This window comes from Xenopus laevis, chromosome 1S, assembly GCF_017654675.1.
Source record: "Xenopus laevis strain J_2021 chromosome 1S, Xenopus_laevis_v10.1, whole genome shotgun sequence".
NCBI classification, from domain to species: domain Eukaryota; kingdom Metazoa; phylum Chordata; class Amphibia; order Anura; family Pipidae; genus Xenopus; species Xenopus laevis.
The window spans coordinates 131,117,850-131,144,036 of NC_054372.1; the positions used below are offsets into that span (position 1 = coordinate 131,117,850).

The following is a 26,187-nucleotide window of genomic DNA, read 5'->3' on the forward strand; positions in this document are numbered from 1 at the left end:
TAACTTGTTCCTCCTCTCTAGTTCCTTTTTGCCTGAACTCTGTTGGATCTCCTGGTATTTTACTTTGGCCTGTTTACCGAACTATCCTCTGTCTTCAGCCTCCCCCGACTTCAGCCTGTTATATGGATTTGTCATTTTCTGCTGCCTGCCTCTGACAACTGGCCCTGATATGTATTTTTTATATCTTGCTCTCATCTGTTCAAACAATCTATATTGCCTTCATCTTTATTAATAAACCTTCCTTCTCTGTTACAACATGTTTCCAGCCTATCAATATGTCAAATACCCACTTTACCTATGTTATACAGCTCCTACCTGACACATATACAGCAGTCTTTTCTAAACTCATATGTTGGCGTCACAAAAACACCTTGCAAAGATTACTAATTAGCTACCACAAGAATTTCATTTGTCGCTAGTAAAAGAGGACGAGGTAGTAACCTTAGAGTAAAAGGGGTTGCAGAGGGTGGAGGTCCATAGGCTTGCGTCTGTTGATGTGTGACTTATGTGGTCACAGCGTGATAAATAGGCCCTTAGAGTGTATAAAGGGTCACAGTCGTAAATGGAAACAACGGCAGAACAGAAGCAAGGAGCTTCCGCAAAGACTAAGTGCAAGCTGACTAATAAGACTTGATACAGCAGATATCTAGCAGTTATAGCTTCTCCTAGTATTAGTATGTTGACAAGGACAGTGGGTCCAGTATCAAGGTGGACCTGATCCACAGGTTTAACCTACAAGCATCTTTGCTGTTAAGCTGCATTTAAGTGCAGTGCAAGTCAGACTGGGCACAAGTGAAAACATCATGAAAAAGATGCCACTTTTTGGAAGTATGTGACTACTATGAACCCTTATTGTAAGGAAGGATGTACCAGTGTTCCATGACAGTTATGAAGTGCTGCAATAAAAGTTAACTGGTTGGGTTTACTGCAAAGGTGTCTGCAATTCATTTTTGTTTTAATATATCTTTTTTATTAGAGTTGTCATTTTTGTTACAGAAACTGTAATACATTCTTTCTGAATTGTTCATATTGTACACAGAACAAATACAAAAGATTAAACAAAAAAGGAAAATTAGAAATGAAGGACTGTTGTGTTCACATTTGTTCATAAAACCATAATAAACTTACGACTTAAAGTCAAACTTGTTGCGCATTTTTCTTTACCTTTATCAAGTTCTGTCAATGTTTTTTATTATATAGCCCTATAGCCCCGACCTATTAAGAAACATACATCAGTGAATAGTATGTAGTTGAAATCTTTGTGAGACCCAGTTTTGCCATAACCAAACAACTAATTAAGTATTATCTAAGGCTATCCACCCTATGTCTGCAATTCATTTTAGTAATGTGGAAGGCGCCTAAACTGTATCACTAAACTCATCTCTTCTAAATGAGAGCATAAGAATTGTATATTTTATTTATTGAGAGCAGTCTCCTAGCATGTCTGCAATAACAGAGGTAAAAGCTGGAAATTATCAGTAACACAGAAATGTCTGATCATCCTCACAGTCATTAATGTTTGATCACTTTTGATTTCAGAAATAAAATGCATGATGTCTCTCAGTCACAAAATAGTTCCATATTTAACAGGTATCTCATGTCTTGCATCAGGATATTGTACTCTGCTCGTATGAGTCGAAACTGCTGTGCTTCCAGTGCACAATGATATACTGCTGAATCTTCTATCCGAGTTGTATTCTTGTATAGAAAGGTGAACTTGCTCTTTATGTCCAAATACATAGTAAAACCATTTTCTGATTTGTAACCAGTATTAATTAATAACAGCAGTGCTTGTGGTGGTTGGTTACGAATCTGCCGGTACCATTGCAAGGTTCTTTCGGTGCCTGTATAGGAGCAGTTGATTTGAAAAGGATTCCCTTCTATAACATTCTGATTGCTGGGCTGATCTACAGTGTACTGTCCCATAACTCCTGAAAAAAAGCACACACACAGAAAGGTAAATAATATATTAAATCTTATTTAGAAACTGCAGCATATACTGTATACTAATTTACCTGTAATGAAAATGGCAAGTAGACCAGAAATCCTCATCTTTGCTTTTGGGGACTCCAAACATGAAATGTGCCTCTGTTCTTCTGCTGGTTTATCTGCAACAGTTTGCTTAGTGGGAGGGGCTTAGAAAATGTGGTCAAAGCTACAGCTTCTTCAACAGCTAGATGTAGGATAGAGCATTGCATTGTATCTAATGGGTTGATGGAACCTAGGTGTAAAAGCCCCCCTCAGCTTTTTAGCCATTGTTATAGATAAAATGTTTTACACAGTAAAACCTTCTGCTTTGTGTAGAATAATGCTCAATATTAAGCGGGTAAAATTGGATTGTCCACTTCACCTTCTGTTAAGGAGATTCTACCAGAACTGCGAAGTTCGTACATTAACAAAGCTATACATTTCAGTTTAGATAACAAAAAGACCTAACAAAAACTAAACTCCAAGTGGAAAATGTATTTACATGGCTTAGACAAGAAAGATAGAGAATATTAATACATTCCTTTACGGTTCCAAGGGTTAATAAATTCTTTGCGAACTAGCTTTAAAGGAGAAGGAGAGCTACTGAAGCAGTTTATTGCCAATAGATTAGCCACAAGCTAGAACACTATATTTATTCTGCAGAATGCTTTACCAAACATGAGTAAACAGCTCTTTAAGTGTTCTCTGTTTGTTTAGGATAGCAACTACCATATTGGCTTGGTGTGACATCACGCCCTGCCTGAGTCTCTCCTGGAGGTTTCAGCTGAAAACAGGAAGTCTGATACATAAGCCCATGTGTACACAATAAAAGGAAAGAAATGTGGTGTTTCTTTTGACAGAGGACTCAGAGCAGCATTAACTGAGGGTTTACTGGTGTATTTAGATAGACATGTCTAATAAAGCTTACTTCATTTTAGCCTTTCCTTCTCCTTTAACAATTCATCCTTCGACTAACCATCAATTTTCTTCACATTTTCTTTGGAAACATGAACCTACTTTTCAAAATCAAACTTTATATTCTAGCTATAATTTCATGAAGACAAATTTTTGATTTACTGTTTCATATTTTGAACATTTAACTCTGGACGTACAGTAACTTTTCAATATTATATACTATATTGATTTTCTTTTATTCTGGCAGGATTGCTACATCTGGGGGCCCATTTACTTATTCGAGTGAAGGAATAGAATAAAAAAAACTTCGACCATCGAATTGGCTACTTCGACTTCGAATTGAACAATTCGAACTAAAAATCGTTCGACTATTCGACCATTCGATAGTCGAAGTACTGTCTCTTTAAGAAAAACTTCGACCCCTTACTTCGCCACCTAAAACCTACCGAGGTGCAATGTTAGCCTATGGGGAAGTTGCCCATAGGCTTCCTAACAATTTTTAGGTCGAAGAAAAATCGTTCGATCGATGGATTTCGTTCAATCAAACGATTTTTCGAACTATTTGCGGTAAATCCTTCGACTTCGATATTCGAAGTCGAAGGATTTACATTCGGCAGTCGAATATCGAGGGTTAATTGACCATAAGCAAATTTGCCCCCTAATGTTATTGATGCTTTTGTTGTTAATATTGTTATTGATATTATCACTACGTTTATCAATTGTACTCTTTTCATTATCTGTGAATAAAAAATATATATATTAAGCCAGTGGGGCATGCTTTCATTGTGCTGTAAGACTGCTGCAGCCTTCCATGCAACTTGGCTTATTATTTTCTCTCTATACTTCCTCCCTCTGCAAACTAATTAACTCATATGGTTGTCACCTCTATGCTGACAATACTCAGATCTATCTCTCCTCGCCTGAGTTCAACCCAGAACTCTTAACTCATGTCTTGTCATGCCTGTCACTCTCTCTACTTGGATGCCCTAATGCTACCTTAAATGAATTACCTCTAAAATAAAAAATACCCATAACATCCCAGAAGTGTCTACCATAGTTAACAATTCCACTACATCTCGGTGCCTTGGGGTTATCATAGATTCTGCCCTGTTGGGGAGTAACACAAGCATGAAAAAGTCCCTTGTGTCAAATAAGGGCTGTGATTGGCTATTTGGTAGCCCCTATGTGGACTGGCAGCCTATAGGAGGCTCTACGTGGCACTATACTTCGTTTTTATGCAATTAAAACTCGCTTCCAAGCCTGCTTTGAGGACACTGAGAGCAACATCCAAGGGGTTGCTCACGAGCTACTGGTTGGGGATCACTGGACTAGAGCATCTTTTATCAGAGACCTCAGGGGATTTCACTAGCTGGGCAGTTTTGATAGTAGTCAATACTTTAACTGCAATTTTTCCTTACATTCTCATAAATGATATGTTATATATGCAGCTATTAACTCAAGCTTGTCCAGTTTTCACTTTAGTTGTTATCATTCAGCATCGTTTACTGTTTTGACGTCATTGTGTCTCCTAAAGATAATAAGTAAGAAATTACTTTCTCATAGGAATGTTTTGCTGTTTTAAATACAATGCCAGCTACAGTACCTTTATGCCTTTATGCTTTATCATACCTTTTTTTACAATACATTTACCTCTGCTAAAGCGAACTCAGCTTCTTATAGCTACACTTCATTGTAGAGGGAGTAGGCAGAATTGCTCCAGTACAAAATAATTACAAATACTGTATGTGGGTGAGGAATAGCCAAAATCATTCTAAGATATGGCTTTTTTTTTTAGTTTTTTAGTTGATCTCCTCTAAATTATAGATAAATAGCTATTCTGCTTCAGTTAATGCAGTTCAGGAAGGCCAGAAAAAAATGAGTAAAGGAGAGACAAAATCTGTAGCAAATTTAGCTTGTTGAAATGTGTACGTATATATTACTTACATGTTTGTAACTAAACCTCCCCTATATTGTACTGAATAATTTATTTTTCAAATACTCCCTAAGGTTTCCAGTCTTGTCATGGGTAAAACATGTTTAACCTAATTTCTTTAGTGCTGTAAAACTTCAATTAAATCCATGCATACTCAAATGATAGTTCAGATAAGAAACTCCTAAATCACAAATTGACTCCCTGCATGAGAATATTGTTTTCTGCCTGTATGAAAATGTGCCACTGTGCCTCCACTGCACAATAATACACCGCTGAGTCTTCCATGCTGCTAATGTTCAGATAAAGAAAAGTGAATCTTTCCTTGTTATCAAGAAACAAAGTGAAATCATTCTTTCTCAAATGGCCATTAGTAAGGAGCACTCCTATTGCTTGCAGTGGTTGGTTCCCAGTTTGCCGATACCATTGGATGCTGTACTCCGTACCAGTATATGAACAATTGATTTGAAATGAATCTCCTTCTGGAACAAACTGATGGCTCTGCTGGTTTACAGAGTACTGCCCCAAGGCCCCTGAAAAAAACACACAATATTATATTTACAGCTAACTTCATCATTGTTAATCTTCTAAAATGAAAACATCTTTCATTTAAAATCTCCAATTTAAGTTTTTGGTGCAATTAGAATCTACAGCTAGAGAAGCTCTAAGCATTACATCATTGGTTCTTGTGAAATGAACAAGATTACTGCTGCATGGTACTGAAATATATGTTTTTCATCCAGCATCATACTATTATAAATGATACCCACTGCTGCTGGTATGCATTACCTGTAAGGAGAGTGAGGACAACAGCAGAAATCCTCATTTCAAGTTCCATATGCTGAGTCTAAATAAGTTCTGCTTTGCAAGTTTTTCACTTTAGAGGACTGCTTTAAATAACTTATTGGGTGGGGCAACCTGTGGTTCATCATAATCATGGCTTTTTCAGGCACACTCAAAAATGTCTTCACATGTTTCGACAAAGGGCCCCTTCCTTTTTCACTAATCTATGCACTTTAATAATTTGGTCACATTGTACCTTCCTCTTTGCTTATTGTAAGGATTCTCTGGTTACATTGTTAAGTAGTCACAAGACAATCCATCCAGCAACTGACTATATGCTTTTCCTTATCCTGTATATCAGATGCCTGCTGGCTAGACATTGGCAGAATTGAAGTTGTAAGTGCTAATTTTAAAAATCCCAGATGAAATGTCACATCTGTTAAATAGCGAGAATCCCTATCTGCACTTGGCAGATATCCGCACACTATTGTTTCTTATACAACACACATAAGACATTATTGTTATTAATATTGAAAAGTTATGTATAAACCACAAACACACTACCAGACGTCTGTACAACAGAGGGGTCTACACATAAAACATTAAGACAATGCACAAATAGTAACAGATGCAGGAGTAATGAGGACTTTGCTCATTAGAGCTTTTACAGTTTAAAGGAGAAGAGAGTATGAGACACAAGGGGGCTTACAGAACATAGGTGTTAAACTGCACCATTGCTGATTGGTTGGTCACCAATAGCAGCTTTTGAGCAGTCTGCCATAAGTTATTGCATGAAAGTAAAGATTTGATAGACATTAGCACCTATGCTAGTAAATGTGACCTCATGTGTAAGCATTTGCAAGTTCAAAAGTCAGGGAAGTGAGGGTACATGGCACATGGTAGTTAGAAATGACTTCAAGGGGGTTTTTATTTAGTATAAAATCCAAATTTTTAGTGGAAAAAAAATCGAATTTTTCAGGATTTATTATTGACATGGATGGAAAAAGTCTAAATCCAAAAATTCTTCATCTGAGACCTGCCGAGGTTGTATATAATTCAATGTTAGAGGTCCCTATCCTATTTGGAAGTTTCTGTGGTCTGCGCTGAGATTAGCCCCGAAAATCGGTTCCAGCTCAGCAAAAAACTCGTAAAAAATGGTACGATTCAAATTTTTGCTATATTTTTTCGTGTTTGTCCCTGATCCGATGAAATTATGATTTTTTAACAATAAATAAGGTCCAATCGTAGATTCTAGTTTGTTCAGGCTTTTTTTGTTACAATACTCGGATTTTGACAAATATGCCCCATCGTGTAAAATGTGGAAGTTGAGCTAAAGGTGATTTAAGTACTCAATTTTAGTGAAATAGTGACACCTTGTGTCAATTTACTATCATGCAACACTAACATAAAATAGATATCCACAATGTTGGCTGTATATGTTTTGTTGGTAAAGAAAATTCTATATAACTTTTTCATCAGTCCATAAACAATGGAACATGAGCCTTACAGCTAGAGATCTGCACTTTTGTTGTTTTTTTCTGTGTTAGGTAGAACTGGCACCTATGTTTTTTGTCCTATAGTAACTGCTGATCTACACATTTGGTTTTGACCGCACAGCATTCATTTAACTACAATGGATGTGATTAAAAATTACAGTGACTAGACAAAAGTCTAGATACTGGGCATAAGCCTATCAGACAATACATGGGATAAAATAATCAATGGTGTACATAAAACATCTAGAGCCTCTAAGACAAAAGAGGCAATATATAAGTTGACCACAAGATGGTATTACACACCAGTGAATTAAGAGGATGTTCCCTCAAAGCTCTAGTAAATGTTACTTAAAGACCCTCTGACTTTCCAGCGACTCCAATAAGCAAAAGCTCTCATTCCCAAGGATTGGAAGTCCATAGTACCCCCTACATACAGTGAATGGCTGGATTCTATAGCGGAAGTTAGACAGTTAACGTATCTACTTCACCATAGTAGCGCAGTATATTGGAAGGTGTGGTTTCCATGGTTGAAGAGGTTAGAATAAGACTAGAGGTTAGAATAAGAGGTTAGGAAGAGGTTAGAATAAATGGGATGTAATATAAATACATAAACCAGGGTAGGGTTCACTCGAATAGAAAAGGATGATGTATTTAACATTCAAAATGAGTCAATGACTTTTGTTAGGAACTGTATTTGAGTGTATGAATGAATGTATGCTATTCTATTATGTATATTTTTTCTGTAACCCTTCTCTATTATATGTAAAATTAAAAATAAAGAATTTAAAAAAAAATCATGTGAAATGAGCCCAAAGGCCATAGGACAATTATTGATAGTATGACACTACATGCCAGGATGAGAATCACAAATGCTGGAATAAAAAAAGCATGAAAACAGTATAGTCAACTTTTGGAAAGGAAACAAAATAATAATAATAATCCTGCAGGTTATCAGCATGAAGGCTCACCTTTTTATCTAGCATCCTTAGTGAATGCTAAAATCCTATTCTCTCAGGGTTAATATTGATACTCTGCCTCTATTATAATGGCTGGGTAGTATGAAGTGAATGATGGGTTAGCTGTGGGGGTTGGGGTGTGGTGGAATTCAGTGTAATGTTAATGAGGTTGTTATTCAATACAGACAATGTGTGCGTTACTGAATAAGTCCTAGCAACAAGTGTCCCCTTCTGTTAACCTGTCAATGCCCATTGCAATGCTGAAAAAGCAGCAGAGTTAATCTTCACAAAATATAACACCACTGATTGTTTTAAATGATCCAGTTCTAAATAGATTTCAAGCCAGTGACTGAAAGAAGCAATTGCCAGAAAACTTAAAGAAAACAAAATCTTTAAAATTTTGGATAAAAATTCAACTGTAAGGGACTATTGGAGGAATTTAATATGTTTTGTTTTCAAACGCGAGCAACCAAGATTTTCATTGTTCGTGTCCTTTTTGACTCATTTGAGACCTCAACGACTGCCTTGTAAAGTTTGAAAACAAATGGCTTTTGCGAACATCTACAGTGTATGTAATAACATTTCATCAAGCGTCTTTTGCAACAAAGTATTTTTTTTAAAAAAAAAACAAACCCAGCGCAGGTGTTAATGCTAACTTTTGCTTAGCGATAATGAGCAATGTAATATTTGCCAGAGAATGCATTTACATTGCGAGCAGCACTAAACATTCACATTAAACAATCCTAGTGATTTTAATTATATTCCCCTTATATGTGCTCTATAATGTTGCTGTTGCATTAGAATGCAGTACAAACACAGGTAAAGCCTCTCAACAATATTATAGTATTATGATTATTTTTTATAAGCCCTTGCACAACTGGCAACACACTGTAGCCACTCGCTGTACGTAAAAATGTGTGTTTACCTTAAATCTGAGCAGATTTAACATAAAGGCAAAGGTATTTGTTTATGGTCTATCATCACAAAGGTAGCTGCAATAACTTTTAAATGAAACATCTCACAGATATGCCAGTCCCCAAATGAAGATCTACAATATAACTCTTTTAATTACTTTTCTATTTGTCTACTTTTAAATTTGCTAATAGGAAAACATTCCTAAGACATGATTCTTATTTAAGAAAGCCATTAGGTTATTCCTTGTCCCACTTGGAGTTTGTAGCAGATGAAGGTGAATATAGGCAGCTCTGTCTAGTATTAGTATTACCAGTTCTCTGTTAAGGAATCAGAAAATACAGTATGGGGGTTATATCATTAGTGTCATAGAATTGTTGTCTCTCTAGCTTTGTGTTGCAGCCCTGTATCAAAGCTACATGTTATGTTACTTAGTTCTCTTCTAGGTAGAGTTGCCAACTGGATGGTAATTTTCTGGCCTGGATGGTAAAACAGGTGCTTGATCCAAATGCTACTAATATACCTTCCAATATTTTGGAAATAGAGAGAGGGACAAAACACCATTTTGACCACATCCACTTTATGGTCATACCCCCTAATTACTATATTAATTTTACAAAATTTGGCAGGTTATGAAAGTTTGAACACATTTCTGTGTTATTTTTTTATGTGTTATTACAGCTTTGCTCATAAAGGTGAATTGCCCTTAAGATGTGAGTCACAGTTTCCCCAAGAGACCTGCTTATCTTAAATTGTTAAAAAAATTTCTTTGATACTTTTGTAACAATTTTAAAAAAGCAAAGTGCACCTGCCACATATTCTGGGCTCTCTGCCAAAAGCCAGTTATGTTTTAGAAACTTTATAGGAGATCAAAGAGAAAGTCGGACATTTCAGTAATAATCTGGGACTGCGGGTTGAGCTGTCAAAATTGGGACTGTCCCACAATAGACGGGACAGTTGGGAGGTATATATTAGTAGGGAATAAAGATAAATATATAGGCTTGTAATTTTTTTTTCAGAAAAGGTTGCCTTTGAAACAATGCAGGGAGTACTGCCAACTTTGTCAGAAACATAATCCAATAGAGTCAAATTAAATAAACCATTTACATGCTAGATGATTGCTAAAGAGGTGATCAAGTGTAACATAATCTAGATTACATTTGCATCTTTTAAGTGAAGTAGCTTGGTAAATCTTTTATCATAAAGCTTTCCTATAATGCTGCCACTTCAGCAATTAAATAACTCACAGAATAACTACACTACTTTACAACGAGACACTGGTATTGACCCTTTCAGTGCCATACGTTACTGAATTAATGGAACTAAATACTGAAGTACCAGCACTTCAGATTTTACATTTCAGGGCTCGCGTTTTTCTGAAGGGAAAAACCTATTGACTAGCAATGTACAATCCAGCATGGCTAGAGCTTAAAGGGTTACATGCATGCATAGAAGGCCTAAAACGGAGACCTGTAGGTGCAATATTATTCTACGGGTATATAAACTGGAAATAGCGTTGTGCTCATTTGTTTTCTATCACAGTGACATTGTTATAGAGATCTTCCAAATGTTTAATACAACTCTGCTTTGTTTCATTGTTATCCGGTGCCAAATATCAATGTCTTAGATGCAACACAAATGATATTCTGCTTTTATTCTTTTGCCTTAATGGCAACAACTTGTGAAACATGGAAGTGCAAGTAATCATCATCATCATCATCATCATCAAACCTGTGTTTATAACATTTTTATCTGCAACTTGAAAGAATAAAAGTTTTTTGTGATACAGCCCCTGAGGCCCCTGTAACTGAGCGCAGTTTGAGAGCTAACATTTCCCATTTTACAGCCTTGAAGCTTTCATCCTATTGCCCTGGTCTTTGTCTACCAAAACAATGTATACTACCTGACTTTCTGCACAAGTTTAGAACTGTACAGGTTATGTTAGAACACAAAGGCATGGTATCTTTGAATTTACTCTCAATTCGTCTTCAGTCACCCGATTCAAAAGTGAGTATGATTTTAGCATCATATTCATCCCTGCATATTTTGAATGCAATTGATAAACTTTCAATACAAATGCATATCCAACACCAAAACCCAGGAAAAAACAAGCAAAATGTAGCAGCTGATATTCTTCTTACTTCTAGCTGCACAGACCTCTTTAACCTAGCATTTATCTTTTACTGCCAGGAATTATTTTGCCAAGATTCATCATCCCTTCTGCATTGAAAGAGTTAAGGCCACAAGACTACCTAGGGAACTACAAATTGGTTGAATATGACACCCCCACAAGCCCTGTTGAGGATGTGTATAGGAACAGCACACTCAGGTTACGCAGATCCAAAGATATCTGCTGTGCTACCACACAGGCACTTTCACTGTTGCCCTCCATACCTCCTCCTACTGTCCTTTTCCCCTCTCCCCACTCTCATGTATCCCCTACAGAGTTTTTGTTTATGGCAAGCACTTTCTTGGAGGGGGAGCAAACACAGTCAAAGGGACAAAAAGCAGATATTTATTAGTGTGCACAAAACTCACAACTATTCTTAAAGACTTAGACATAGCTCACAAGTGTTTAGCTTACTGGTTTAAATCAATGATTCACTTGTAATGATGTGAATGGTAATCTCAGGATATATCAGTATTTCTGTTACCTGTCCAGAAACCACAGAGACAGTTTTACAATAAATCCATATTTATATTTATTTTGGATGCTCTTCTTTTCTACAGACATATGACCATGCGCCATTAATTCTGCTTGAGTGCAGATACTGAGTGTATCACTATATTTATTATTATATTTCATACAGCAGAGTAACAGGGAAAGAGAGATACTACTGTTTGTATATGATTTATAGATATGTTATGTAAGCTTAAGTCAAGTCAAGTCTAAATAGACATATTTAACATGTGAAATAAAATGTAAAATATTACGCATTTAGTATGAGTTGTTTTGCAAAGCACTTTTCCTTTAAATGCCTTTTGCAACTATAATGACTGGCTAAGGGGAGGGGGCTTCCCTTTATGTACAGGGCAATCAGTCAATTTCATGAAATTCTTCTGTTTTATCACAATAAGTGGGAGTTAGAGAAAGTAGGAGTGTCCATTTTGGTAGCTGACCAACAGTGTTGTGCCTGAGAGTTTGGGGCATGAGCTGGAGATAAAGCAAACAGTGCAGAGATTAAAGTAGCAATAAGGAGAGACAAAGAAACGTATAGGCTACAGGAGATGGAGAGAGGGACAGATAGATAGATAGATAGATAGATAGATAGATAGATAGATAGATAGATAGATGTGAGACTGAATACATTTAACATTAGCCTGGTATACGCTGCTTAATGGAACTGAAGGAGGAAAGAGAAGGAACCGTAAACAAGTAGATTTCATCTCCAATAGAAGAGATCACATTTTACCGTTGCTCTTTGGAAAACAAAAGTTCTCACCCAGGAAGACAATTAGGAGTGGTGGAGATGTCGCGCAGAAAGCAGAGAAAACCTCAGCAGCTCATTTCTGACTGTGAAAACTCTACCTCTTCAGAGAATGGTAAGGAGGGAAACTCAAGCTAAATAAGTAAAGGTTTGGAGGGTTTGTCCTATAGCTAAACAAACTACTTCCAGTATGCAGAAATATTCATGAAAGATGACTTGCAAAATATCCCACTTTGATGCACATTTCAAAATGCATTTGGATTTATTCCATAATAATTTTTGCTTGATCTTCTTGAGCTGACTAAAGTGTAACTAGTCAAAGGCACCCGTTTGGCTTTTGTATCAGCAATGGAAGGATGGTATCAGTATATTGATATTTGTAAGCAAAGGTGTTTTTTCATTTTTTTTAAGTTGTCTATACCTAATGGTGACTTTTGAATAAAAAAAATCCAATAATCGAAAAATTGTTCTTGGCTTTTTCTCAATTTAAAGTTGCAGTCTATAACTGAACACACTCAACAAAATATAGTAGGGTAGGAGGAAATGTGACATCCTTTGCCTTGTTTCTTATGTGGCTATATATTTATTTTTAACTACATATATTTACTAATTATGAAGGAAACCTTAATATTATAATAGGGATGTTGTTCTTCAATTCCTTATTTTTGGATTGTGCTTATTTTAACTTAATTGTCTTGTTCTACCGCCTGATTTTGTTTGAAAAAAAAAAAAAAGAGATTTATTTCAGCTATTTCTTTAATTAAACAATTGAAATGTTTTTTAAAAATAAAAACCTGTCCATTAAATAGTTCATTGTTAATGCTTCCACTTTAAGAGCGTGTTATGTTTATACTGTAGTATATGAATACAATGACTAATGTCCTGTAAGATAATGTTGTTACAATCTTACACCACTTATATAGTATAAACAATGTTTGACTCTCAAGGAAACTTTGAAGTACATCGCTTTAAGTGTAACTACCTGTGAAAGGGAATTTCTTTTATAGAGATTTCTGAATACCCAACCAATAATATACTGTTATATTAAATGTGTTTTAAAAAATATATCAGATACATTAGGGGGCAGATTTATCAAGGGTCGAATTTCAAAGTAAAAAATAAATTTGACCATCGATATTCGAAGTCAAAGTATTTTAATTCGATGGTCAAATTTCGAAGTATTTTTTACTTTAAAATTCGACCCTTGATAAATCTGCCCCCTAATGTATACGATATTTTTTTTGAAACACATTTAATATAACAGTATATTATTGGTTGGGTATTCAGAAATCTCTATAAAAGAAATTCCCTTTCACAGGTAGTTACACAATTTGACCATCGAATTAAAATACTTTGACTTCGAATATCGAAGTCAAAGGATTTTTCACCGAATTTGGCCATCAAACGATCGAAGTAAAATCGAACTATTTTAGCATATGGTCAAACGATTTTACTTCGATGTGTGAAGACTTAGAAAAATGCATTAGAAGGTCCCCATAGGCTAACATAGCACTTCAGTAGGTTTCATTTGGCGAACTATTGAAGTTGAAGTTTTTTTAAAGAGACAGTACTTCAATTATCGAATATTCGAACTATATTACTTCGAATCGAATTCGAAGCAAATTCGAAGTCGTAGTATCCTATTCGATGGTCGAAGTATCCAAAAAATTACTTCGGATTTTGAATTTTTTTACTTTTCCCTCAAATTCACTTCGACCCTTGATAAATCTGCCCCAAAGTGTATTTGCAGGCACTTTTGGTTAAAAAAATGTATGCCATTTAGTGCATATTAAAGATATGGCACACTTTGGCACCCCACCAGTGCTCCGCTACAGAAAGGTGCAAACAGCTTTTTGACTTTTAATATCCTCTTTATACAAACAAGAGGGTAGATTATTCCATTAATAATGTCTTGTGATTATTATTATTATTATTATGAATAATAACAATACCAATAATAATCCATATTTGTGATTATTATTAGTATTATTATTAATAATAATAATGATAATAATAATAGTAAAATAAACAAGACTTGCTTTTTAAAGTCTTACAGCACACAGTTTCGGGATTTTTTAGCACATGACAATGTAGCAGATATATGAAAACTTTGTAGCACCAGCCATTAAACCTTAGTCTCAAGAATATATTGTAAATACATGTTCACCCCAGATCCCATTATTGGTTTTAAATATGACCTTTCAGGTCTATCTAGTAGACCTAACAAGAAGTCTCCCCAAAATATTGAGCTTACTTCAGACTGAGACTGGTGGGGAGAGGGCAATCCCACAGTTTGTGAATTATTGCAATACAATCTAATTACTGTAGTTACTCCCCTCCAAGTAGTGCATTGAATGCAAGGCATGTATACCAAAATCCACAGCATGTTCAACCAATTCTGCATACTAATTTAATGGTTGTACAACATGGTAGTAAGGTGCAAGGCCAAAGCGAGCATGAGAATATAAGCCTTTGTTATCATGAGACAAGGGGCAAAGTGCACTAAAAATGCACAATTTTTTGCAATTTGCACCTTGCCCTAGGCCATTTCACATATTATGCCCAAATCTGTAACTCATTGCACTCACAAAATTGAGAAAATTGAACATGCAATACAGCATGCAAGATATAATAAATGGTGTATTACTAATCATTGATGAACATCTTTAGTCCACTCTATAGTGTGCTGTACTGTGTAAAATATATTATAAATTCTATACACTTGCCTTGAATAGGTGTTTGCTTCAAGACTATACATGTACTGTGTCTACTGTTGATTTTCACATTGCAAACCCTCAATTACATTGGAATTCTGAAAAAAAAACTCTGCAATGTGGCTCGAAAATGGTGATATACTTTATTTAGAACAATACTGTTTTGTATAATTTATCCAGTACAGTAGCCGCTCCTTTCTGCACTGCTGGTTCTCATACATTGAAACAATGTAGCAGAAACCAGTTCTCCAGTAAAGACTCCATTTCCATCAAAGCCTTGCGTTCTCAACAGGCATTTTATTCAGCTGGCTTCTGCTACATTGCTTCAATCGTCTGAAGCAGAAGTGCAGATAAAAGCAAAAGATAGACTTTGAGTTACTTTGTTTAATAGCAATTACTTTTACAGTTAACATTAAAACCATGGAACTTTTGCATTAAATGTATATTGAAAAGTTGCTAAGAACGTCATTGTGGAATATTTATTTTTAAGGATTACAACCCCTTAACAGCCACTGCCGCAATGGGTCCCCTATACCTCCTGGACCCACCGGCATCTCAGTTTACTTTCTCTATAGTTACACCTCTGCTGCATCTATTAAATTTATGAACCCCATATTCCTACCAATGAAAAATAATAATAACACCAGTGATGGGCTAATTTCTCCCGTTTCACTTCAATGAAAAATTAGCGAAACTGTTAAAGTCAATGGGCGTACGAATAGTGTTGATGCACGAGCATTTTGACGCTAGCAACTTTTCGGACACGCGCCAAAATTTTTTTGATGCAGGAGATTTAAGAATTTATATGCCACCGGCGAAATGTGGGAATTTGCTGCGAATTTGTGACAGTCGAATTTATTCGCCCATCACTAAATAACACTATTAAATATATTAGTAGCTTTCTGAGAGTAACAACAAAGGGAAATTATATACTCATGTACAGGTTTTCCTAAAACCCCAGCCAAGCAAATGGCCCCATCTGTGTTCATGAGTGGTGCGTGCTTATTATCACCGATGTCTGCCAAAGGCATTTCCACATGCTTCCCTGTGGGGAAGAAATGATAGCCAATTAGGGGCGTTTGGAATACTGTGGTTCTTTTTGAGAGACTGAGGGGTCAAAATGCAATGTGTGCCATATCCCTAAGGGAACATGCTCTAAATGGCAGAAGCTATTTAAAATTTGTTCCAATTGTATATTTTGTTGCAGAAGCCCCTGCCATGTACACAGAATGAGAAAACGACATATTGAAAAGAAGTTTAGTGGCATGGGCAAACTCTCTCTTCTTGAAAAGTTATGTGCATTGCTAAGAATGGCTATTAAAATGCATTAAAAAGATTCACTTATTGGCACATTTTCTCCAGTGTCAGCTTTGCCCACCTCGCACCACTTCGCCAGATGCAAATGCGCTACAACTATGCTAATTCACTACTATGTGGAGTTTCGGCCCGGACGCCGAACGATGGCGAATTTTCGCTATCGTTACTTTGGCAGTGCGAGCATTTTCAGCGATGATGCGCTAGCGTTTGTGCCTATCGAAAATTCACTCGTGATTTTGCGCTTAGGTCAATTTGCATTGGTTGGTAATTGTATAGACGTCTTTATTATAAATTTTGGTGCAAATGCTTCATGTTACCACTTTTTATTACACATGTCCAGGGAACCTTAATAAAGAGAGTTAATATAATGCGCTACACATGAGCCCACTGTAAGATAAATGTTCCATATGTTATGAAATGTATGGGGAAAACCAATTACCCAAAAAAAGCTTGTTAGGACTTTTGCAGGCAATTCCACTTAAAAAAACAAAGGATATTCGCCAGCGTTTTTTTTTTTTAACTTAATTTAAAAAAAAAAAAATTTCGGCATACAGCAAATGATGTAAGTGACAGAAGATTGAGGAAGATCTAGCTTATTTTTAGCACTTCACCTGGTCTGAGGTGGTGAAGTCAACTCTAGAGAAAGAGGTAACATTCAGTAAAATCCGCACTTTATTGAATTTGAGGAGTAATGACCTTTTCGCCAGAGTGAAAAGTCGCCTGGCAATAGAATGTGAACAAATGCTAACGACGGCCTCTTTCGCTAGCGAATTGACGCCTGCACTTGTTAGTGAACTGGCGATGTCCTTGCGAGTGGCAATGCTGGCAAATTAGCCACTTCGTCCTTTTGTGAATCTGCCCCATAATGTGTTATGTCAATTTCTAGTGGCACATGTTAAATAAAAGAAAATTAGCTTATACTATGCATAAGGTGCACCATAGTACTGCCCACACTGCAAATTTCCAGCTATCGCACATTGTGGAGTAAGCTGGCACACTACAAAACATGCATTTATTGAAAGGCCACACACAGTGCACAAGAGAAAAAACAGTGTTGGCTATAAGAGTCAGAAACAGAGCCGGGATGGGAATTTAGGAGGCAGAGGCTGGTTCATTTCTCAGCTCATTGGGTTGGGACACTTTCTTTGCATTGTCACTATGATAAGAGGGAGCTTTTGTGACTCACAACCTTAGTTCAGCCAGCTGCAAAATCTTTTTCCCAGGACCTGAATAGGAAAAAAATGAGTGAAAGGGAGGGGGGAAATGAGACCCCTAGAGGGGGATCAGTAAAGAGTGTAGAATGTACATGTGTACTGTGTACACTTTGTGCCAGTCAAGGCTGCACTTGTGCACTAGCAGGATTCCATGTTCCCCCATTAGTGACAGACCCACTAAATAAGGACTCTGTCCTGAGGGTTTAGTGCCAAAATATCAAAATTGTGAGTTGCATACATCAAATGGGTGAGCTACCAGGTCTTTGTGGATTATGCACAGATGTTTGGCTCTAATATATTCCTAAGGGGCCATAATGGGTGTTTTTATAATTATTTTTTATACTTTTACCTTCTTTAGTTTGCTTGAAATTTGGAAACATTTTGGTAACTAAGTAAATAAATGAAAGCATTACATACTCTAAAGTTTGAACAAAAAAGAGGATTAAATACGACACAGGTGAATCATTCATACATTTGCAATTAGCTTGTAACCCAGAAAAAAATATTTTTAAATTTGGTAAATGATACACATACTGTATACATACAGACATACAGTATATTTATTAGCACATGTAAGAGCAGATTTCAAGAAGCAGCTAGTTTGGTCCTGAATATGTTTTATTGTCAGGCTCTGTCTCAAAGGTTTGGTACCCCCAGCCAATTCAACAAGTTTAATTAAGCTCGAAGAACCTGGGAGTAAATTAGCCAGAACAAGGGACAGTTACCATGAAAGGATTACCATATCAATGCTTGGAAGTCGGTCCCCTCAGCTCTTGTGTGAATACAAATCAATTACCAGGAGCTGTGAAGCTGGGTTTTCTCTCCAGAGTATTAATGCTTGACAAAAGATGAGATACAAAGAAAGCCCTGTTAAAAAGAAGAGAGAGTGTGCATGTTTGTGTAGGAGGGAGGCAGATAAAATGGGGGGCTTCCCAAGAAAATCATAGACCAAGTGTGATGTGCCAAATGTGGGTGTTTTCATCATTTTTCTTTATTAATACTTCAGTACCAGCTCTAAAAATACAATGTGCTTCTCTGCTAAGTATATTTTTCAAATCTTCCCTTTACATAGTTTGTAAAATAAAATATAAGCTAGTGAGGGTTCATATTTGAAAAATATAAGACTGCTGGGCTTTTTGGAGGATACAGTATCATTAAAAAATAAATAAGCAAATGCACCTGTGTTATAACTGTCATTCACTTGCCCATTTTGAACTTATAATGCCTCTTGTATTATGCATTTCTGAGATTAATATAAATAATACTTTTTCTACTCTTTTCTGCAGGAGATACAGCTGGTGAAGAAGTTCAAGTCTGTAGGAAGTGTTGTGCTCAGTTTGATGAACCCTCTGACTTTGCCAGACACAAAGAACATTGCCCTTTTAGCAGCCAGGTTGTGGTGATAGTTGATAACCAAGAAGAACTTTTAAAGAATCAACAGGCCAGTCTCAGTGAGGGATTTAATTCAACACCACAAAGCCCTGAGTGCCGAATGTCTGCACACAAAACACTGGTGAGAGAACAACATGACAGAGAACCAAGTACAGGCATAATTGGTGCAACAACACAAGATCTGGGCAAGAAAGCAGTAGGCCTGTCTCACAGTTTCCTGTTTCCCAGTGGAAGTTTGATCATGGATGGGCTGTCTGGACCAAAATTTGGATTTGCTCCAATGAATCAGGAAACTATTGGTGGAGGACAGGCAGCTGCAGCTCCTATAAACATCCCTATGATACTGGAAGAGCTTAGAGTTCTGCAACAGAGACAGATTCATCAGATGCAAATAACAGAGCAAATCTGTCAACAGGTGCTCATGTTGGAATCAATCACTATGCCCTCACTGATTCAAAATACATCTCCATTGGAAAGGATCGTAGGAAATAAGTCTCCATCTGCCTTTAATCCTCCAAAAAAATCACAATATTTGGCAGAATCAGCCAAAACATTTTGTGTAGATGATGCCTCTAAGCAGGCTCTTCATCATCTCTATAATCCTATGGGACACCCACTCAGTACCAAGACTACTGCAAATGGGAAGGAAAAGTTGTTGAGTGGGTTCACTGACAAGCCTTCATCAGGACAAAGTTCTCTTCCAAGCTCACCCCAGAATCAGCTATCACCCCATGCAATATTCCCTCCTGGTTTACCTACTTTGCAGACTGGTTTATTTTTAGGAACACGTGTACTGGAGACTGCCCCAAGCTTATTAAAGCAAAAGAACAGTGATTCTTTACATGAAGAAAGCCAGCAAGAAAGAGCATCAGGAAGGCACAAATGTCGTTTTTGTGCAAAGGTCTTTGGTAGTGACAGTGCCCTCCAGATTCACCTACGTTCTCATACTGGAGAAAGACCATATAAATGTAATATCTGTGGAAACCGTTTTACTACTAGGGGCAATCTGAAGGTACATTTTCACAGACATCGAGAGAAGTACCCTCACATCCAAATGAACCCAAATCCTGTGCCTGAACATTTGGACTATGTATTGACCAGCACTGGTCTACCCTATGGTATGTCAGTGCCTCCAGAGAAAGCAGATGAAGAGGTAATAGAGAAAAAAACACTAATACCGCCAGTGTTGGCAACAGACAGTTTAAGTCTTTTCTCTACTTCCAGTATCCAAGGACTCCCATCACTTAACAGAATGGTACTGATGAAAACTGGGGATGGCTTGTCTGCATTAAAAGGTCCCAGTGGCTCTCCTAAGACAAAGATTGATGAAAACACTCCTCCTGGAGAAAGGTCAAATATTGGAGGTACTGGTGTTAGTGGTAGAGTGCAGCTGAGCAAGCTGGTGACATCTCTTCCAAGTTGGGCACTGCTAGCTAGCCATTTTAAATCTGGAGCATTGCCATTTCCTTATACTGTTGAGCCTTTAGGCTACTCAGAGACTTCAAAACTTCAACAGCTTGTTGAAAAAATTGATAAGCAAGCTACTGTACCCAATCAGTGTGTAATTTGTCTCAGGGTGCTTAGCTGTCCCAGGGCATTGAGGCTTCATTACAATCAACATGGTGGGGAAAGACCCTTCAAGTGTAAGATATGTGGTCGAGCTTTTTCAACCAAGGGAAACTTAAAAGCCCACTTTGTAGGGCATAAATCCAACTTATCTTCAAAACCTCAGAACTCTTGTCCAATATGCCAGAAGAAATTCACAAATGCGGTGACACTCCAACAACATATAAGAATGCATTTAGGGGGTCAGATTCCTAATGGGGAACTTACAGAAGTAGGAGAGAGAAAAACAGAAGGACAGCCTGCAAAACTTAATGCAGATTTTTCAGATGAAGTCAGCACTGATGTTGATTCATTAGAAGGCACTGAATCAGAAAATGAAAAGACAGCCCTAGTAGATGCAGAAATATCCAGCTTAGACGATGATACAGCTGCAGGCTCAACAGACAAAAAAAATAATGAAAGTAGTATCATACCTTCTTTTGCCAACATTAATTCTATACCATCTTTAGCTAAAGACACATCATCCCCAGAACAAAGTTCAACCACTGAAACCATTCCACTCCCAACAACAAATGAACAATTGAATTCTGACAAAGAGGATAAAATGGAAACAGAGACAAGTTTGAGTCCACAAAACATGAATACAAATGATTTAGAAGATGATAACAACACAAGAAAAAAAGAAGATCCAAAGGTGACCAACATATCAGAGGAAAGTCCACAAGAGATAGAAGCCCACTTCTGCAACCTCTGTTCTCACAAATTCTCAACTTATGTGTTACTAGAGGACCATGCAAAGTCACATACCAAAGATGGACTCTTCCACTGTCTTATCTGCCAGCAGAGCTTCTTGGAGGTATCCATTCTGAAGAAACATGTCCAGCATGTACACCAGGTGAGCCAAAACTTCCCTCCTCAGCGGGTCAGCAGCCCCAAATGCCCAGCTGGTGATTCACCAACTCTAACCCAAACATTTCTTCTGAGCTCTGTGAAGAGTGAAGTGGTAAGCCCATCCCAGAATTTGGCACTGGTTCAGTTTCCTCGGCTGCAGGTGCCTTCACAGGTCTCTCCTCCTTTGAGACGCAGCCCTAAGCAGCACCTGTGCATAGTATGTAAGAAGACATTCTCTTCATCCAGTGCTTTACAGATTCATGAGCGGATACACACAGGAGAGAAGCCTTTTATCTGCAATATGTGTGGAAGGGCGTTCACTACACGGGGCAATTTAAAGGTAGGTAGCTTTATTGACTACAGTGAACAGGAAAACAAATTCTGTCTCAACAGGTAAAGCACTCAATTGGGATAAATGTTAAGTCATGATGGATTTACAGTGTAACTAAATTCTTTTTTAATATGTGTGTGTGTGTGTGTGTGTGTGTGTGTATGCATTTATGTAAGTATGAAATCAAGGGAGAGAAGTTTTAACTAAATTAACATTGTGGGTGGAATTTACTGCCCTTGAACCATAAGTGAGGTCTGGTGCTGATGTATCATAAGGATTGGCTAGCAGTTGACATTTCAGGTGTTCCAGCTGTCTTGGAGGTCAGGATTATTGTGCTTGAAAGCCCTTACCCAAACTGTTGCAACAAAGTATGAAGAAATGAATGTCATTATATGCCATCGCATCAAGGTTTACATTCACTGTAACAGGATAAAACCTAGATAAAACCATGACAAACTACCCCGGACTATTATTGCTCCCCCACCAAACCTTACAGTCAGCAATACAAATTCAGACAGGTATCATTCATCTACTAGTATCTGCCAGATTCTGCCATACTCTTCTGCCAGATGGAGAAATATGATTCATTTACTTTTACAGGCATTTACTTTTACATGCCTCCAGTTGATACGAGGCATTGTATGTGGTGATATTAGGCTTGTTGTATTTATTTATATATAAACAAAGTCCAGGGCTATTGCACACACTTCCATCCGAGTCACATACCCTGGGTGCTTCCAGAAAGTTAACAACATAAACAGGTAGATGCGGAAGGAGGCTCGAACTCACAGGTCTTATGAAGAGAATATTGGTGTTTATTGGTCAAAAAATAGAGCTAACGTTTCGCAATCTAGCCTGCTTCACTTTTGAGAAAGGCTAGATTGCTGGCCGAAATGTTAGCTATATTTTTTTTTGCGAGCCTCCTCCAATTCAGCATTTACCCTTTTGGGCTTTTTTTGCACCCAGACAACGTATACAGTTATACATGCAGTGCCGGCATACAGCTACACACATACACACATACACACACACACACATATACTGTACATATATACACACTAGATTATTAAAATTCCTAGGACAGATGTGTGTTTTCAGTTTTAAGTATTAATTGTTGCTTGTAAAATTGAATAAACAAAGTCATAACATTGTGCCAAAAGAAATATTATTGGATCTTAAATACATATGTTGACTGTAATGACTGCTTTTTTTTTTTTTTCTTCCATGGCATGGAATTTACTGGGAAATTTTTTAAGCAAAGCTGTTATATGCTGTGTTTTAATTGTTGAGAAATATTCTGGATCCACTAATCAATGTTAACATTTTTTTTTATTACAGGTCCATATGAGCACACATGTGTGGAATAACGCATCATCCAGAAGAGGAAGACGTCTTTCTTTGGATAACATTAGCCCTCTCCGGTCAGGATCTCCAGTAAAGCTGCAGGATTTCTTAGCTAAAGATATACCTGCCCAGCTGGTTGGTGTTAGCCCAATTTCATTTTGGAACCAATATACTGCATATCTTACTAGTGGTCCTCTCCCAACAAATGGTGGAGCTGCAGCTGTCATTTCATCACCTACTTTGATTGGCTTGAGGACATCCAAAGTAGGAAATATTCCTGTTGGAGGGTTATTGGAAATCCAGGAACCAGCAGTAGGCACTGTTGAAGCTCTTCATGAGAGTCCAATTAAGGAAGAGAAGTAAAATGTGCTGAACAAGAAACCACACCTATATAATGTAATAATCTTGACACATTTGACCAATTCTCATTGCTCTTAATAACAAATCTGGCATGTGACATTTTATTATTTTTTAAGTTGACAATGTTTAATGTGAAAAAGGTCTAAAAAAAGGGAATACAAGAAAAGATGCTGTTACCATTAGCACCACACTGATATTGTAAAGCTGAGTTCTGCTGCAATAACAGCTGTCTAAAGGAGTAAGTATTTAATAGGGATCACATTTGTGCTCAATTTAGGACCACTTGATCCCCCAGGGCGTGCTGCCATTTGCACTGAGCGTCAGAAGAAAAATCCAGCCCTCAGTTAAGAGTGCAGTGTCAGGAGGTGCAACCCTATATGATGGGGGCCCTGTCAAAAAGGGAACACTAAGCCCTGCAGTGATTTGTGAACACCTAGATGCAGTGTGCAAAGTGCAAAAAAAATAGCACCTTTTTGCCTTTTTTTGCACTTTGACACTGCATCTGGGATTGTAAATGAGCAACGTCTATGCAATATGTGTGGCAAAATTATTGCACTGACTGCTTCACAAAAACACCATAGCCATAGTATAGTGGTATACTGTACCTGCCACCACCAAACGTGTAAACATGGTGGTGATATAATATTACCATGAGGCTATTTTTCATCAAAAGGGACGGGACATTTTTTTATTACAAGTTATTCTACAAGTAAAATTAGAAAATTGGTCTGGGGTCTCATTACTTTCACTAAGGCACTGCAGTATCTAATTTAGCTTGACAATTTTATTCCTAACTGTGAAGCCACGTTCTCTACCCCCAGTACTACAGATCTGTACACCAGGAGAATATGAGTTTTGCGGAATTATGCAAAAGGACTATTGCCTAAACAGTCTACTAATTTTTAATGAAAAATACGTTTGGAAAATGCCAGTGTTAAATACCTCTAATTATGAAAATGTACCCACTTGAGCCACATGAACTTATTCCTTTGTGAGGATCATTAACTGCAAATACATTAATGAAAAAACACATGAAGGAAGACAATGGATTTTGGGAAGGAGCCAATTGGCAATAAACAGGAGTCACCCACAATATTCTTTATTGTGAAAAAGACTATTTTACATAGAAATTAACTTCAGTTTGTTATGTACTGTGCTTCTCACAATAGAAACGGATTTCTTTATGAAATCTCAGATTGTTTCATTATTGTTACTTTCAAATCAGCCTTTTAAGTTGCCATCTTTTCTGGAAAAAAAATAACTGCCTTCCTATATTTTATCTTTCTGCCCTCAATGGTATCAATCATTTTTACCTACCAGTCTGGTAAAATACCTGCCTGTTAGGGTAAAGACAAATGCTCAGATTCAGGGAGATTTAGTTGCCCAGTGATAAATTGCCTATTCTTCGGGGTGACTAATCTCCTCAAACTGCCTTCCGTCCGGCTAGAATCTAAATCGCCGGCGGGGTGGCACTCGGAGTTCTTCATTATCCAAAGTTGCTCGAAGTTTCCTCGTAAGGCAACTTCGGGCGACTTCAGAAAACGAAGCAAACAATTGCCATCCCGCCGACGAGTTACATTCTATCTGGCAGGAGGCAGTTCAGGAAGATTAGCCGCCCCCTGAAAAAGAGTAGATTTGTTGCTGGGCGACTAATCTCCCTGAATCTGAGCGTGTGTCTCTGGCCTTAGGGAGAAACCTGTTTTAATGTTATTTTCCATGTTACTGTAATAGCACACTGTTTCATTTCTATAGTTGTTCTCCCATATTAACAACCTTATGCACTGTATCACTTTCATTTTTTTCCTTTCCTTCAGTTATAATTCAGTGTATATAGCAATAGCAATTTAGATACCCATGGAAAGCACAGTATTCACCCACCAGGGACAGAAAATTGTCTAACCTTGTATGCAATGTAATAGGGAAACATACCACCAAGTTCATCCAATTGAAACAATTTATTTCTTGGAAAACCACTCCACGATTTAGCTTGCAAGGACCCTTTATTAGTGGGTCATGGTCCAGTATATTGGGCTGTGGTAGGATAAAACAAAACCTTGAGACTGTATCTTATTGCTAAAATATCATGTATTTTAATTGAATAAATGTGAGATAAACCAATTTCGTGTTTCTGTATCGTAATCAGTTCTGCATTTTCTGTTGTGTAAAAGTGGCTAGTTTTGTGGCAACCCTCTTAACTTGCAAAATTATAATATGACAAGTTTTTACTACACTTACGATTATCGCAAGGCAATGATATGGACAAAGCACTTAGTGGGCAATATAATAAATGGCCTTAGGTTTGCTAGTTGCCTAGTAACCTATAGCTACCAACTGACAGGTAGCATTTACTGTGTAATTACAACTTATAGGTTTGTATGGTTTACTAGATTTCAGTTTTTATTATATTTTATTATATTATACTTTATTTACACAAGAATCACAAGAAGTTTGGAAAACAATGAATGCTTATTTGGTTGGTATCCAGATTAAGAGAATTTTGCAGCACAAGGGAAGTGCATCTGTTTCTACCTGTTACTATTGGTTACAGGACTTCAACTTTGGGTCTTTTTGTGGCTTCGGGTTTTCCCAACGCCGTATGAACTTTCCAGCACAGCCGGGCCCCCCTTTAGCCCTGGGGCCCAGTACAATTGTACCCCGTGTCCCAATGAT

General features: G+C 37.3%; 2 protein-coding genes and 1 gene segment (V, D, J or C); 1 reads left to right on the plus strand and 2 right to left on the minus strand.

The window, feature by feature from the left end:
- Positions 1–1,391: 1,391 nt before the first annotated feature.
- Positions 1,392–2,667, minus strand: LOC121399454. The segment is given in 2 exon segments: positions 1,392–1,931; positions 2,016–2,667. Coding segments are annotated over 2 exon segments (408 nt in total).
- Positions 2,668–4,179: 1,512 nt separating this feature from the next.
- Positions 4,180–26,187, minus strand: part of tox4.S (TOX high mobility group box family member 4 S homeolog) — a 45,691-nt gene continuing 23,683 nt past the window's right edge. For both annotated transcript variants that reach the window (XM_041575466.1, XM_041575459.1), the window contains one exon: positions 4,180–5,346. In XM_041575466.1, coding sequence (XP_041431400.1) covers positions 5,184–5,346 — 163 coding nt within the window. In that variant the 3' untranslated portion in view covers positions 4,180–5,183. The remainder of the gene's footprint in view (positions 5,347–26,187) is intronic.
- On the plus strand, positions 12,067–25,635 carry sall2.S (spalt-like transcription factor 2 S homeolog). 2 transcript variants are annotated; one of them, XM_018243941.2, is made up of 3 exons: positions 12,067–12,503; positions 18,920–21,822; positions 23,152–25,635. In XM_018243941.2, the coding sequence occupies exons 1-3, from the start codon at positions 12,431–12,433 to the stop codon at positions 23,518–23,520; spliced, it is 3,345 nt and encodes a 1,114-aa protein (XP_018099430.1). In that variant the 5' UTR covers positions 12,067–12,430; the 3' UTR covers positions 23,521–25,635. The 2 variants fall into 2 exon arrangements, with proteins under 2 accessions (XP_018099430.1, XP_018099431.1); XM_018243942.2 differs by having other exon boundaries at positions 12,068–12,503; positions 18,920–21,486.